Source organism: Podarcis pityusensis, assembly GCF_964106645.2.
Source record: "Podarcis pityusensis genome assembly, chromosome: 7".
Lineage (NCBI taxonomy): Eukaryota > Metazoa > Chordata > Lepidosauria > Squamata > Lacertidae > Podarcis > Podarcis pityusensis.
The window spans coordinates 2,049,274-2,062,893 of NC_138031.1; the positions used below are offsets into that span (position 1 = coordinate 2,049,274).

At 47.4% G+C, this 13,620-nt stretch overlaps 1 protein-coding gene across 1 annotated transcript in view; it reads right to left on the reverse strand.

Moving 5' to 3' along the window:
* RECQL4 (RecQ like helicase 4) overlaps nt 1-13,620 on the reverse strand; it is a 38,226-nt gene that overhangs the window by 10,983 nt on the left and 13,623 nt on the right. The window contains exons 10-18 of the mRNA XM_081012483.1: nt 13,296-13,445; nt 12,246-12,338; nt 11,079-11,215; nt 8,973-9,056; nt 7,631-7,819; nt 7,345-7,527; nt 5,637-5,844; nt 3,904-4,181; nt 2,808-2,945 (exon numbers count right to left, since the gene is read on the reverse strand). Of these exons, the coding sequence (XP_080868609.1) occupies nt 2,808-2,945; nt 3,904-4,181; nt 5,637-5,844; nt 7,345-7,527; nt 7,631-7,819; nt 8,973-9,056; nt 11,079-11,215; nt 12,246-12,338; nt 13,296-13,445 (1,460 nt within the window). The remainder of the gene's footprint in view (nt 1-2,807; nt 2,946-3,903; nt 4,182-5,636; nt 5,845-7,344; nt 7,528-7,630; nt 7,820-8,972; nt 9,057-11,078; nt 11,216-12,245; nt 12,339-13,295; nt 13,446-13,620) is intronic.

Genomic DNA, 13,620 nt, shown 5'->3' on the forward strand with positions numbered 1-13,620 from the left:
CAGAGCGGGGAATCTTCTTAAAAAGAGGAGAGGGAGGGAAGGAAGGGGAATAAAAGATCAGGCTAAGTTCAAATTGAAAGCCAGGTGAATAGCTCTGTCTTACAGGCCCTGCGGAAGGAGGTTAAATCCTGCAGGGCCCTGGTCTCCTGGGACAGAGCATTCCACCAGGTCAGAGCTATCGCTGAGAAGGCCTTAAGGTCCTCTGCAGGACAGAACAGGAGAGGCAGTCCTGTAAATACAAAAAGTGTCTTTACTGCACACAGGAGAGACCAACGGCAGGCAGACAGCAGGGAAAGGAAGGGACCACAAACGGATTCAAATGACAAGAAAGGAGATTCCGACTGAACATTACAAAGACCTTTCTGATGGCAAGAGCTCTTCGACAGAGGAAAGGACTCCCTCTGGAGCTGGTGGACTCTCCTTCCTTGGAGGTTTTAACGCAGAAGTTGGATGGCCGACTGCCATAAATGCTTCAGTTGCAATTCCTGCATTGCAGGGGGTTGGACTGGATGACCTTTGAGGTCCCTTCCAAAGGTACCATTCTGTGATTCTTCCTAATGACAAGGGAGACACTTCTTCCTCCAGGAGACAAGAACTGTCCTGTGCACCATGATGCCATCTGGTTGCTTATCCTACCCTGGGGCTAGGGGGTTGCATGCTGAATTCATAGAAGCATAGAACTGCAGAGTTGGACGGGACGCTAGTCCAACCCCCTGCAATGCAGGAATCTCAACTAGAATTCGGATGTGGAGAACGCTTCTCTGTCCCCAACAGAACCACAAAAATTGGAGCAGAGTCCCTCCTAACTTGGACTGGCAGCTCTCACTGAACCTCAGGGACTCCACGATCCACAAAGCAATAAAGAAAATACTAAGAATATCATATAGTAAAAGGCCAGAGGCATTCCTTTTAGGAATGTTAAATGATGATATTCTAAAAGACAAAACTAAATTTTTCTTATACGCGACACCTGCAGCAAGAATCCTGGTGGCAAAGTACTGGAAAGGGAATCAGTTACCCACTAGGGGAGAGTGGTAATGTAAGCTTTCAGAATACTTAGAATTAGCCAAATTGACAGACATAATAAGACAAAAACCAAAAAGTGAAGTAAAAAAAGAATGGGAGTGCCTAAATGAATACCTCAAAAGTCAAGGTTCAAGGACAGAAATCTGGCTGAGTCTGGAATAACCTTGTGAAGCGAAAGGATAAGAAAGAGGGATTTATATCTAGATAGGATAGAGATGATAAGGAAAACAGGAAGACACAATGAGAGATAAAGGAGGTGCTGTGGGATTGGTGAAGTCAATGTTTTTCTTTTTAGTGTTTATATTAGTAACTTGTAAGATATGGATTTGTGTTTTTTTTAAATGTTGGTTTTTGTGTATTGTTATGTTTCGATATTTTTTGTGTTGTTGTTGTGTGGAAAATACTAATAAAATTTATATTATTAAAAAAAGAAAGAAAGAACCTCAGGGACTCTACTGACCCTCCTAGTCATGAGAGCCATTCATTTTTCTAGGTAAGTTATGTACCCAACCATACTTGGAAGAAACCACCTCCGAGTGGTTTGCAGCATCATAAAAACATCAGAAATAAGTACAAAAATACCATTTTACAAAGGCACATCTTTACAAAGGCACATCTTTAAAGCAGCACAGAAAAATGCTGATAAGATATCCTTGTAGAACAGCAATATAAACAAACAGAGTTAGCCTATGGGGACCAGGCTAGCAGATCCAAAACATGGTTGACACAGCCAGATCCACCTACCAGATATGCGGGCATTGCACTGATAGGTAGCAGCAACAGCACCCTCACTTTTGCAGGGGGTTGGACCAGATGACCCCTTGCACTCCTTCCGACTCTACAGTTCTATGACCCTGTTCTGAATGGGTCCACAGGAGATTTAGAGCTAGATGGTTATGTGGGCTGCGCTTTGCAGGCCCAGAGAAGCAGTTTTTCAGGGTGCCTTGGGGGGAAAGGCTAGGAGTCAGCAATGCAGGGATGTTAGAGCGCTCTTTACACAGCCACAGTCCCAGAATCGGCTAGTATATTCACAAGACCTTGGAGGACCCTGAATGCAGTCTGTGCTAGCTGGTAAAAAGAGATGAGGGAAGCCAGCAAACCTATTTGCATGTCACTACCTGGCCTTGCAGGTGGCGCTGTGGATTAAACCACAGAGCCTAGGGCTTGCCGATCAGAAGGTCAGCGGTTCGAATCCCTGCAACGGGGTGAGCTCCCGTTGCTCGGTCCCTGCTCCTGCCAACCTAGCAGTTCGAAAGCATGTCAAAGTGCAAGTACATAAATAGGTACCGCTCCGGCAGGAAGCTAAACGGCATTTCCGTACGCTGCTCTGGTTTGCCAGAAGCGGCTTAGTCCTGCTGGCCACATGACCCGGAAGCTGTATGCCAGCTCCCTCGGCCAATAAAGCGAGATGAGCACTGCAACCCCAGAGTCGTCTGCAAATGGACCTAATGGTCGGGGTCCCTTTACCTTGAGGCCTGCACTTCATTAAAGAGGAAATGTTAACTTCTGGCGTTGCAATTTTGCTTGTTTACCCTATGACAGAACTGAGTTGTTTATTGATCCTCTTTATATGAGTTTGTAGTTTTTGTATATTGTTTTCCACTACTTACTTTTATTGCTTTGTGCCCTGCTCTGGGATTGAAAACATTCAAACAGTGGGCAATAGATACTGCAAATGAAGAAGCGGCGGTGGCGACCACCACTTTTGACCCTGCAGGCTAACAGGGAGAGCAACGCCACCCCAAGAGATCTCTGTTCTCCTCTCCACTCTCTCTCCTGACCTTGCTGAGCTCCTGCTGTTTCTCATGCAGCTCCCGGCACTTGCAGGAAGGGAAAACCTTCTGTACGAGCCTCTTCACAGTGAAGAAGTCAACCGTGTCAGCGTAGATGTGCCGTCTCAGCTCGTGCAAATCCTCACCCTAGGGAGAGAGAAGGCCAGCCGTGTGACTTTGTGGGAGCAGGGGGAAAGGAGACAGACTGCAGGAGCTGCTGCCACCAGGCAGGAACTCCCACAAGGATCAACCTGTTACGGAGCTGGCAGGGAAGGCTCCAGAGTTGAAAGAGGGGGAGAGAGACGGGCTGGTAGAAGAGGCAGCACTGGAAGAGGGTGGAGAGCAAGGGGGAAGGCTCCCGGTTTTAACGAGCATCGGCACATCTCTACCAGCTCAGGCACGGAGGGAGAGGAGGGAAGACCTGTTCCGCCAGCTCAGGACAGGAGGGGATTAAAACGCCGGGAACAACGGAGGCGTTTGGGATTGCCCAAGCTGATTTGCTGGAGGAGGAGCAAGAAGTTCCCACTCCCGGGATCTGCTATGGATGATTCAGATGCTTGAAGCGATGCTCTGTACCTTGTAAATAATGTACAATAAAAACTGTAAATACTGTATTGTTTGCTCCATAAGATGCATCTGTCCATAAGACGCACCTAGTTCTTAGAGAAGGAAAACAAGAAAACAAATATTCTGAACGAAACAGTGGAGGTGTGATTTTTGTGGTTCATGCTGTGGCCACAGACATGACATGTGATTTGACGGTGAATTCGGGGTGACCCAATGCAAAAATCCTGAGGATCCATGTGGATCCGTGCTTTGTAACCATATTTTTGCGCCATTGCAGCCCCATGAAACAGTGGGTGCGTGATTTTTTTGGTGCAGGCTGTAGCCATGGACATGCTATGTGATCTGATGGTGAATTTGGCTCCAGGGACCACACGTTCGCTCCATAAGACGCTCAGATATTTCCCCTTACTTTTTAGGAAGAAAAAAGTGCATCTTATGGAGCGAAAAATACGGTATATCTCTGACTGAGCAGAGGGATTTATTGCGAAGGGCTCAACAAACCCATGACACAACCCGAGCAGAGTCCAGCAGGCCTTACCTCTGGGTGCAGGAAGAGGTGGCATTGGGCTGGTTTGCCATCTCTGCCCGCCCTCCCAATCTCCTGCACGTAGCTCTCAAAGTTCTTGGGCATGTTGTAGTGCACCACGCCCCGCACGTCGGACTTGTCCAGCCCCATGCCAAAGGCCACCGTGGCCACCACCACCCGCAGCTGGCCGGACATGAAGTTGTTCTGCACCCGGCGGCGCTCAGCAGCAGACATGCCGGCGTGGTAGGCTTCGGCAATCCACTTCAGGGGGCGACGGATGCTCTTTTTGGCTACGAGGAAATGGGATTAAAAAGAGAGTGAACAGGAGCAAGGCTCACTTGACAGGGCTCTGAGGCTTTCGGTGCAGAATAATAAATAATAATAAAAATAATAATATTTTTATTTATACCCCGCCCTCCCCAGCAAGAACTGCTCTCCAGCACTGGGAACTGCAGCTTCTTTCTGGAGAAATCCAACAGATGCAGCTCCCGATGGCAGCACAAATTTTTATTTTATTTTTTAATAACATAATAATAAACTTTTTTTTTCTATCCCGCCCTCCCCGGCCGAAGATGGGCTTAGGGCAGCTAACATCAAATATATAACATTCGTAGAAAATCAAACAATAATTAAATCACCTCCTAAAAACAGGTCAAAATCAAATCAAAGTCTAATTAGATGGCTTTCCGCAGGGTTAGGGTTGGGAACAGTAAGTGCTCATCGGCCCAACTGTTTACGGTGATTTTATATGGGCCTGTGAGAATGCTGGGAGGCCTTTTTCATATATTTTTTTAATTTTTATTTTTAATAAATAAATTTTATTAGTATTTTCCACACAACAACAACACGAAAAATATCAAAAAATAACAATACACAACACACAAAAACCAACATTTGAAAACTAAAGAAAGCAACAACTAAAAAACAACAACCAAAAAAACCAAATCCATATCTTGCAAGTTAATACTATAAACACTAAAACAACAAGACATTGACTTCCACCAATCCCACAGACCTCCTTTACCTCTCATTGTGTCTTCCTGTTTTCCTTATCATCTCTATCCTAACATCTGGATATAAATCCCTCTTTCTTATCCTTTCACTTCACAAGGTTATTCCAGACTCAGCCAGATTTCTGTCCTCAAACCTTGACTTTTGAGGTATTCATTTAGGCACTCATTTAGGTACTCATTTAGGCCTGTGAGAATGCCGGGAGGCCTCTTTCATAGGAGTTCTTATACAAAAACAAAAGGGGAGTCAGGCTGAGCCCTGACCAAAGGCCTGGCGGAACATGAAGTTGCCCTGTTTTATTTCTGCAGATTGTGCTGCTGTTAAAGGCTGCTAGTGTGAGTAACCTGAGAGAGTGTCCCTGAGTTCTCTGCCACATTGCAAGGATTCCTGGGGTGCATGGATATTTCAGCTTCTCAGTGTGTGCCTGAGTATCTCCTTGGGACATGCTACACTGTTTTTCTTTTTGGTTGACTCTGAAGCTTGGGGTTAAGTGCAAGGTAGCCACTGTGTAGCTGGAATTTAGGTGGTTCCCAGTAATTTTAGTTATCTTTTTACAGGTTTAAAAAAATTATTATGACACACTTTAGGCCTCTGGAGTGGAGCCGGCTATAAATAAATGCATTTTCAATTTGGCCTGAGAACTGGAAGGAAAAAACCACCAGCTCTCCTGTTTTCTGAGCCCACCATTTCCCAGCCTGCCTCTCCCAACAACCAGCCAAGCCAGTGACCACCACCTTTTGCTTTCTTCCTCTTGCTAGCAAGGCTGCTGCTGCTGCTGTTCTCCACCTGCTCCTCAGCACTGGGGGGTTCTCTGAGCTTCACACCCTGGAGGCACGTGCGGATAAGGGCTGCGATCCGGGCCGTCTCCTCGCGGCGTGTGCAGTAAACTATGACCGAGTCTAGGCTCCCAAATCTCTCCCCTTGCAGCAAGTTCACCAGGGCCTGGAATCAGAACAAAGTTGGCAACTTTGAGGTACAGGACTGCCTCCCTAGATGCTCAAGGGAAAGCGACGTGAGTTGTTCAGTGTGGAAGAAGGGAATGCCAAAAGACCATCACCGGAGAGACGAGGGATGTGATAGGAATTTTGAGATCTTAGGTATATGTTAAATGTTCATAAGTGTACCAACCAAGCACGTACATAGATCAGCACAGGAAGACCGACCTGAAACCATTTTGATTCCCAAAATGAGCAAATGATTTCTCTGCAAGGTCAAAGTGGGAAACCTCCCCATTGTCTTTTCCCTTCACAAATCCTGTCTTAAGGGCACATTTAAGATATGAATAGGGTGTGAGCCTGTAACCTGGCCCAGGAACTAAGTATTGATCATTACAAAAGACTGGTCAGGCTCCCCAGGCAATCCAATCAAGTAAGCAGGGTATCCAATCAAGTAACCTGCCAGACAGGAGATAAACAACAACAGGAGAAAAACAACATTCAAATTTCTGTTTTAGACCGCCTTTTCTGTGATGTAGGTATGATGTATCTGGGGTGGTGGTCTTGAGCTACACCCCTTCTGTGATTTATGTATGATGTTTCTGGGGGTGGTCTTGATCTACAGGGTGGCAATTTCAAAAGTCTATATAAGGCCTTGTGCGCCATTGTTCTGGGTTCCTCCTCCCTCCTGCGTTGTGGTGAGTGAGAACCCTGTTGCAACAGATCAATAAAGATCAGGCTTACTAACTGCTTTGCTTCTCAATATTCTCTGGTTGTCTCTGCTTTTTCTTTTTTAAAAAAAAAGCAGAGACATCACCTTGCCAACAAAGGTCCGTATAGTTCAAGGTATGGTTTTCCCAGTTGTGATGTACGAAAGTGAGAGCTGGACCATCAAGAAGGCTGATCGCCAAAGAATGGATGCTTTTGAATTATGGTGCTGGAGGAGACTCTTGAGAGTCCCATGGACTGCAAGAAGATCCAACCTCTCCATTCTGAAGGAAATCAGCCCTGAGTGCTCACTGGAAGGACAGATCCTGAAGCTGAGGCTCCAAGACTTTGGCCACCTCATGAGAAGAGAAGACTCCCTGGAAAAGACCCTGATGTTGGGAAAGATGGAGGGCACAAGGAGAAGGGGACAACAGAGGACGAGATGGTTGGACAGTGTTCTCGAAGCTACCAGCATGAGTCTGACCAAACTGCGGGAGGCAGTGGAAGACAGGAGGGCCTGGTGTGCTCTGGTCCAGGGGGTCACGAAGAGTCGGTCACGACTAAACGACTAAACAACAACAACATTCTCTGGCTGGCCTCTGTTCTTTTCTCCTACCAATAGGGGACCTACGTAAGGACTCTATATGGGCTCCTGGATAAGGGAAAAAGGGCAGATTTTGTTTACAACACTTCCCAGACTCCACATCATACGGCTGGAAATCAGCAATCAGAAAGACTTCTGAAGATGGAGCCTCTCCCACACAGTAGTGATAGGCAGCAAGTCGGGTCCCAGACTCACCTGGTCCTTGTCTCTGTCTGCAGAGACAGAGAGATGTAAGTTTGGAGGGACAGCAGCAGAACGCACAGCGATCCCCTTAGCCTCTGGGATGCCCAAGTGATGAGCCACATCCCGCGCAGTGGAGAGGGTGGCGGTGGCTGTGAGGCCCAAGAAGCAGCGCACGCCCAAGCGGTCCCGAAGAACCTGCCGGAGAGAAGGTGTTACCTAGGCAGGCTCTGCTGCTTGCAGGTGTTCCTCATGCACACACCTGTGTTGCATCTTGCTTCTGTGCACACAGATTCCATACCTTACAGAGGCGCAGGTAACAAGGGCGGAAATTGTGGGACCACTCTGAGACGCAGTGTGCTTCATCGATGCAGGCAAAAGCTACTGGGGGCAGCTGATCTGCTGGTGGGAGGCAACTGGAGGCCGAGGCGCCTCCCCCAACCAAGGCCTCGGGGGACAGAAGGAGCACATGAACCTTCCCAGCCTTGACCTGCAAGCATGGAAAGCCGGCAAGTCGTGAGCCATCATTTCCAATTTTAACATTTCTTTTAAAATAATTCAAAAAGTCTTACAATGCTGACTTGCCCCACAGGGTTGTTGTAAAGACTACAGGTATTGATTAGAATATTTGTATGAGATTGTATGGGAAAAATACAGAATAACAGATAGAAATTTGCTTAAAATGTATATAGGAAGTGCAGGGTAAGCGATGGAAGTCAATCAATGAAATTTTATTATTGAGATATTTGTAGAATAAATTTGGAAGAAATTCTTCCAATTTTTCTTTTTCTCCCCCCCCTTTCCTTTCTCTTTTTTGTTTTTTTATATATGTGTGCTTATCTGAAAAATATATGTATGTATTTGTATGTATTTTGCTTGTATTTTGTAATAATTATGTTAAATAAAATTTAAATTTTTTTTTTAAAGGCATGTTGTGCTTTGAGCATTTGACAGCATGATACAAATTTATTACTATTTACAAGTTGCAAACCGGAGGCTGGAAGGAGCACAGGACACCCTAGAATTTTGCAGTTACCATATTTTTCGCTCCATTGGACGCAGTTTTTCCCCTCCAAAAACTGAGGGGAAATGTGTGTGCGTCCTATGGAGCGAATGCAGGCTTGTGCCATAGCCACGCGCAACCCCTCCGGCAAGGAGAGGCTGCACAGGGCTATGGATTCTTTAGCCCCACGCAGCCTCTCCTGGGAGGGAGAGGCTGCACGGGGCTAAAGGGGAAGCCAACACAGCGAGCGGGATCCATCCCACTCGCTGCCTTGCCTTCTTCCATAGCTGCGCGCAACCCCTCTGGCAAGGAGAGGCTGCACGGGGCTATGGATTCTTTAGCCCCACGCAGCCTCTCCCAGGAGGTAGAGGCTGCACGGGGCTAAAGGGGAAGCCAAAACAGCGAGCGGGATCCATCCCGCTCGCTGCCTTGGCTTGTTCCATAGCTGCGCGCAACCCCTCTGGCAGGGAGAGGTTGTGTGCAGCCTGTACGCTGCTCTTTGGGGCTGGGGGGGGGAAAAATTTTTTCCCCCTTGATTTCCCCCCCTAAAAACTGGGTGCGCCCTATGGTCCGGTGCGCCCTATGGTGCGAAAAATACGGTACATCAAGGATTACGTAGCCTCTACATCAGTCGCCTCACCCTGTCCATAGCAGCCTCTCTCTGGGTCTTGGACATATTCGAGTGTATGCAGACGGCTTTCAGGCACTGGGGAAGGCCAGAGACCTGCAAAGGAAGCACAAAATGTGTGTCACTGAAGGAAGAACCAATGGTGGACACAGAACAGTCAAAAGAGATGGGGATCCCCTCCAGCCACACTGAGGCTCCCAGAGCCACCTCCTTGCAAGCTGTCCCTCCTCTGTAACTTCCCCCTAGGGGGTGAAATATGTTCATTCCCTGATGCTAGGGTCATGCCATCCAAAAACTTGTTGGGGGAGAGAAATGATTTGCAGGGAGGGGATCTAATTTATTGCTTAATAACCAGGACTGAGTTAGAGTGGAGTTGGAAACCTTTTCAAGGGAACCTGCTTGCAAATAATTCAAAATTCTATTCTTAGAAGCTGAACTCGACATTTGTTCTTACAGATATACCGCTGCGTGTGAACTCCAGGCCAGAGAGTCCATCTACCTGAATACAGTGGTACCTCTGGATGTGAATGGGAGCCGTTCCGGAGCCCTGTTCGCATCCTGAAGCAAATGCAACCTGCGTGCGCGGGTCGCGATTCACCGCTTCTGCGCATGTGCGTGACGTCATTTTGAGCATCTGCGCATGCAGCAAAACCTGGAAGTAACGTGCTCCATTACTTCCGGGTCGCCGCGGAGCGCAACCCGAAAATGCTTAACCCAAAGCTACTTCAACCCGAGGTATGACTGCATTACCTCCTCTCACGGGCAGCAACTCAGATAGAGAGTCTTTCCCAGCTCTGCTACCTGCCATTACGACTTTTAAAAATTGACCAAGAAAAGTTACTTTATTGAAATTGAGTTATTGTTTTTATTTTGATTATATACTTTGTGGCTTTATATTTTGATTTTGTTCTGTGAACCACCCGGAGACCTCCAGGTATAAGGCAGTATATAAATTCATTAAATAATAATAATAATAATAATAATAATAATAATAATAATAATAAAGACTTGAAAAGCAGGTTTGTGTCAAAAATTGGTTTGTTCAATGTCCTCTATTGAAAATAGACAAGAGCTGCCCGCGTGTCCAGCTGAGGCCTTGCTCCTCCGCTGTCACAGTTCAAAGCAATCACAGCAGAAGACCAGAAGCACACTGCTAAGGTCTGGATGGTGGAGGTTGAATGCAGAAGGCCCCAGGGAGGGCTAGGAAAGGTTATAAACCAGGAGAGCCACTGCCAGTCTTTGAAGACAACCCTGGGATGTCAGTATTTTCATCCCTCCCATTGCAAGGATCACCAGATCATGTTTGTTTTACTTTCTGTCTGTGAGAAAGGAGGGGAGGGGGCAGAACGACTCTTCCAGACTTCTGTCCCTAGTACTGTGTTGGGTTTTCTTTGCTCTGTCTAGAGACGAGGTGGCAGTATGAGATCGCTGTATCTCTCGTACATGTTTGTTATGTTCTTTCATTTGTTTAATCAGTAGAAATAAATTAGGTATGCAACGAAACCTCCACAGCTTTGCTTCCGTCCCTCTGCTGCTTTTGAGGTGCTCACATCAGCAAATGTGGGTCCACTGCACCAGGACCTATTCCTCGGGAATGCTGTGCTGCTGTTCCTGCGTTCCTGTGATCGGAAGGTCGGAGAAGGTCTCCCGACACCCAGCTCATGCAGGCGCTGAAGACTTGGGCTGTACATGGGTGTACGGAAATCGGCTAGATGGACCTATGGTCTGCTTTGGATATAAGGCAGGTTCCCTGTGTTCCTAAATCTACAGAAGAGTTTGGATTTGATTTTGGATTTGATATCCCGCTTTATCACTACCCAAAGGAGTCTCCAAGTGGCTAACAATCTCCTTTCCCTTCCTCCCCCACTACAAACACTCTGTGAGGTGAGTGGGGCTGAGAGACCTCAGAGAAGTGTGACTGACCCAAGGTGACCCAGCAGCTGCATGTGAAGAAGCGGAGACGCGAACCCAGTTCACCAGATTACGAGTCTACCGCTCTTAACCACTACACCACACTGGCTCTACTAGAGCTTGGAGAGCTCTCCCCCCCCCAAATCCCTGGACCACAAGCAAGGAAATGACACCAGCCTCCAAATCCAAAAGCACCAGCAAACTTACTTGGTCATCCATCAGCGATACCAATGGTGAGATCACCAAGGTGATGCATTTGGACCTCTTGCTGTACAGGTACGCAGGGAGCTGGTAACAGAGAGATTTCCCCATTCCCGTGGACAGGACCACCAGCGTAGAGAGCCCTAGAGAAGTGGCAGAATTAAGAGCAGCAGCAGCAATCTGCACAGGCTGCCTATAGCAGTGATTCCTGCACTGCAGGGGCTTGGACCAGATGATCCTTTGAGTCCCTTCCAAGTATAAAATTATATTGCTGTTGCATCCATCTGTTCAAGTGACAATGGACTGTGCGTATGGGGATGAAGTCAAACCACCTCGGTGCACAAGCCTGGGCTGTGTGTCTGGAGGTCCTGGGCTGCCCAGACGACAAGACCCCCCTCTCAGACTCGCTGATGGGGTCCAAAGGAAAGCAGAGTGAGACGTTTAGAACCAGTTGGGCTGCAGGAGTTGCCAGAAGGAGGAGTACAAGACATTATCCAACCGCCTTAGGGACTCAGCTCCGCATTTGTGTAGGGTTTACTCTTTAGCCTTTTCTTCTCCTGAAGATATCCCGCAAGGCAGCGGATGTTCAGGATCAGTTTCCCTTCTCCTAAATGGGCTACCTTCCTAGGCTGACGAGTCCTATCTGCCCCTCACTTATCTCTACAGCATGAGCAGGAACTGCCTTCTTGACTGTTGGAGCCGCTCTCGGTCTCGTCCACTCAATCCACTGGAGCCTATCTTCGCATGCAGGGGAAGTCATACAATTTGATGATTCCACGTTATTGGACTCAATTCAAGGTGCTAACATTAAAATATAAACCCTTAAGCAGCTGGTACTGTTGTTGCAACACCTCTCCCCATATCAACCAGCTCCTATATAAATTCAGCCCTTCAGTGTTGCTTGGTCATTCCGTGGAAGTTGCATCTGGCAACAGTCTTCCCCCGCCTAGTGCCCTCCTGGTGTCTTGGACTATAACTGCCATCAGCCTAGTCGGCACAGCCATACTGTAGTTCAAAACATCTGGAGGCCACAGGGTTAGTAAAGGATGCAGCAAGACCACATCTGGTCACCAGCAACAATTGCTTGGCTGCACATCCAAGTAAACAGCACCCTTTTTTTCACTCTGCATTTCCTGCAAGATGAGGAAGTTTCTTGCAAACAACCCTTCTCACCTGAGAGTATCCGCATAATGGCTGTTTCCTGTCCTGGCCGGAAGGTGGCATAACCCAACTCAGCCAGTGCTTCCAACACTTCTGGTGGGGTCTCTGCATAAGACACGGAACAGAGATCCAGTCAAGAAAGGGGCAAGACCTGTCGTCCCCTCCACAGCAACAACTCCACACTCATAGAAGCATCAGGAGAAAGAGACTTAGGTAGAAATTCTGCAAAACCCCTTATCAGTGAGAGTGAAACCTGTTCACAAAAGTGGCAAGAAGCCCTTTAGGAAAACCTCACACCGACTGTTAACTAGGGCCTTTTAACTGGGAGCTGTGGCTGTAAGGTGAGTCTGATGGTGGCTGCTTTGGGCCTTGGCTGGTATCCGCCACTGCGGGCCTCCATCCCAGCACAGGTCCCCAGAAGCCCTCCTTAGATGGAGAAGGGAGGCAAATAGCTGTACGCCCGCCACAGTTTTTTCGTTCTTTCGTGCGGGGAAGATTGAAATTCGGGCGGGCGGAGAAGTCTGGGGTTGGGGCGGTAGGGGGGGGAAAATGGCCTCTGCAAGCAGCTGGGGATTCTGAAAACCCCAAATGTGGACGCCTTGCCTTTGGAAATGCAAGTGGGCCGTGGGAGAAACAGATGGGGAGGAAATCAGTTCTGTAGGTTTTCTGCAGGTAGGCCTCGTCTTTTCAGCTCATCCTTGGGTGGGTTAAGTGGGAAGGCAAGATGAATTCAAGGATTTAAAAAACAAGAATTTCTTATGTTGTGTGTCTTTGTTTCTCAATTTGATACTTTTCCATGGTCTTTTCTGTGGCTTTTGGTGCATTGTGACCTGCTGTTATTTTTTATTATATATTTTATTTTGTTATAAGGTGTGTGGATTCTGCTGTAGACTTTGCTGTTTCTTCAGCTTGTAAACTGCCTTGAGTATAGTAATGTAGAAAGGCAGTATACAAATGAAAAGTGAAAGTGAAATTCTGCACCAAGTTCTGCCTCACCACTGCATGGAGGCTGGTGACAACCAGCCTTTGGGAGGCAGCAGAGACACTCTTTTGGAAACTTACCTCTCACTTTCCCGTCCTGCCCCAGTTTGTAGAGAGGTTCTGTTGGCGGAAGTGGTGGGAGAAGTTCGAACACGGGCCTCTGCACACACAGGTGAACCTCTTCCTCCTGAGCAAGCTGCTTCAGGCCTCCTTGGCTGCTCTCACTTTTTGCTGGCAAAGAAGGAGGGGGACGAACAACAAGTTATGAATATTATTATCTTTATTATTCATTAATATACCAGCTGGACCGTAGTGTCTTTGCACCAGCTGCAGCCTCTATACCAGCTGCAAGGAAAGCCCCAGATTATTTCTTCATCATGGCACTTGTATCTGCCTTCAGAAAAAT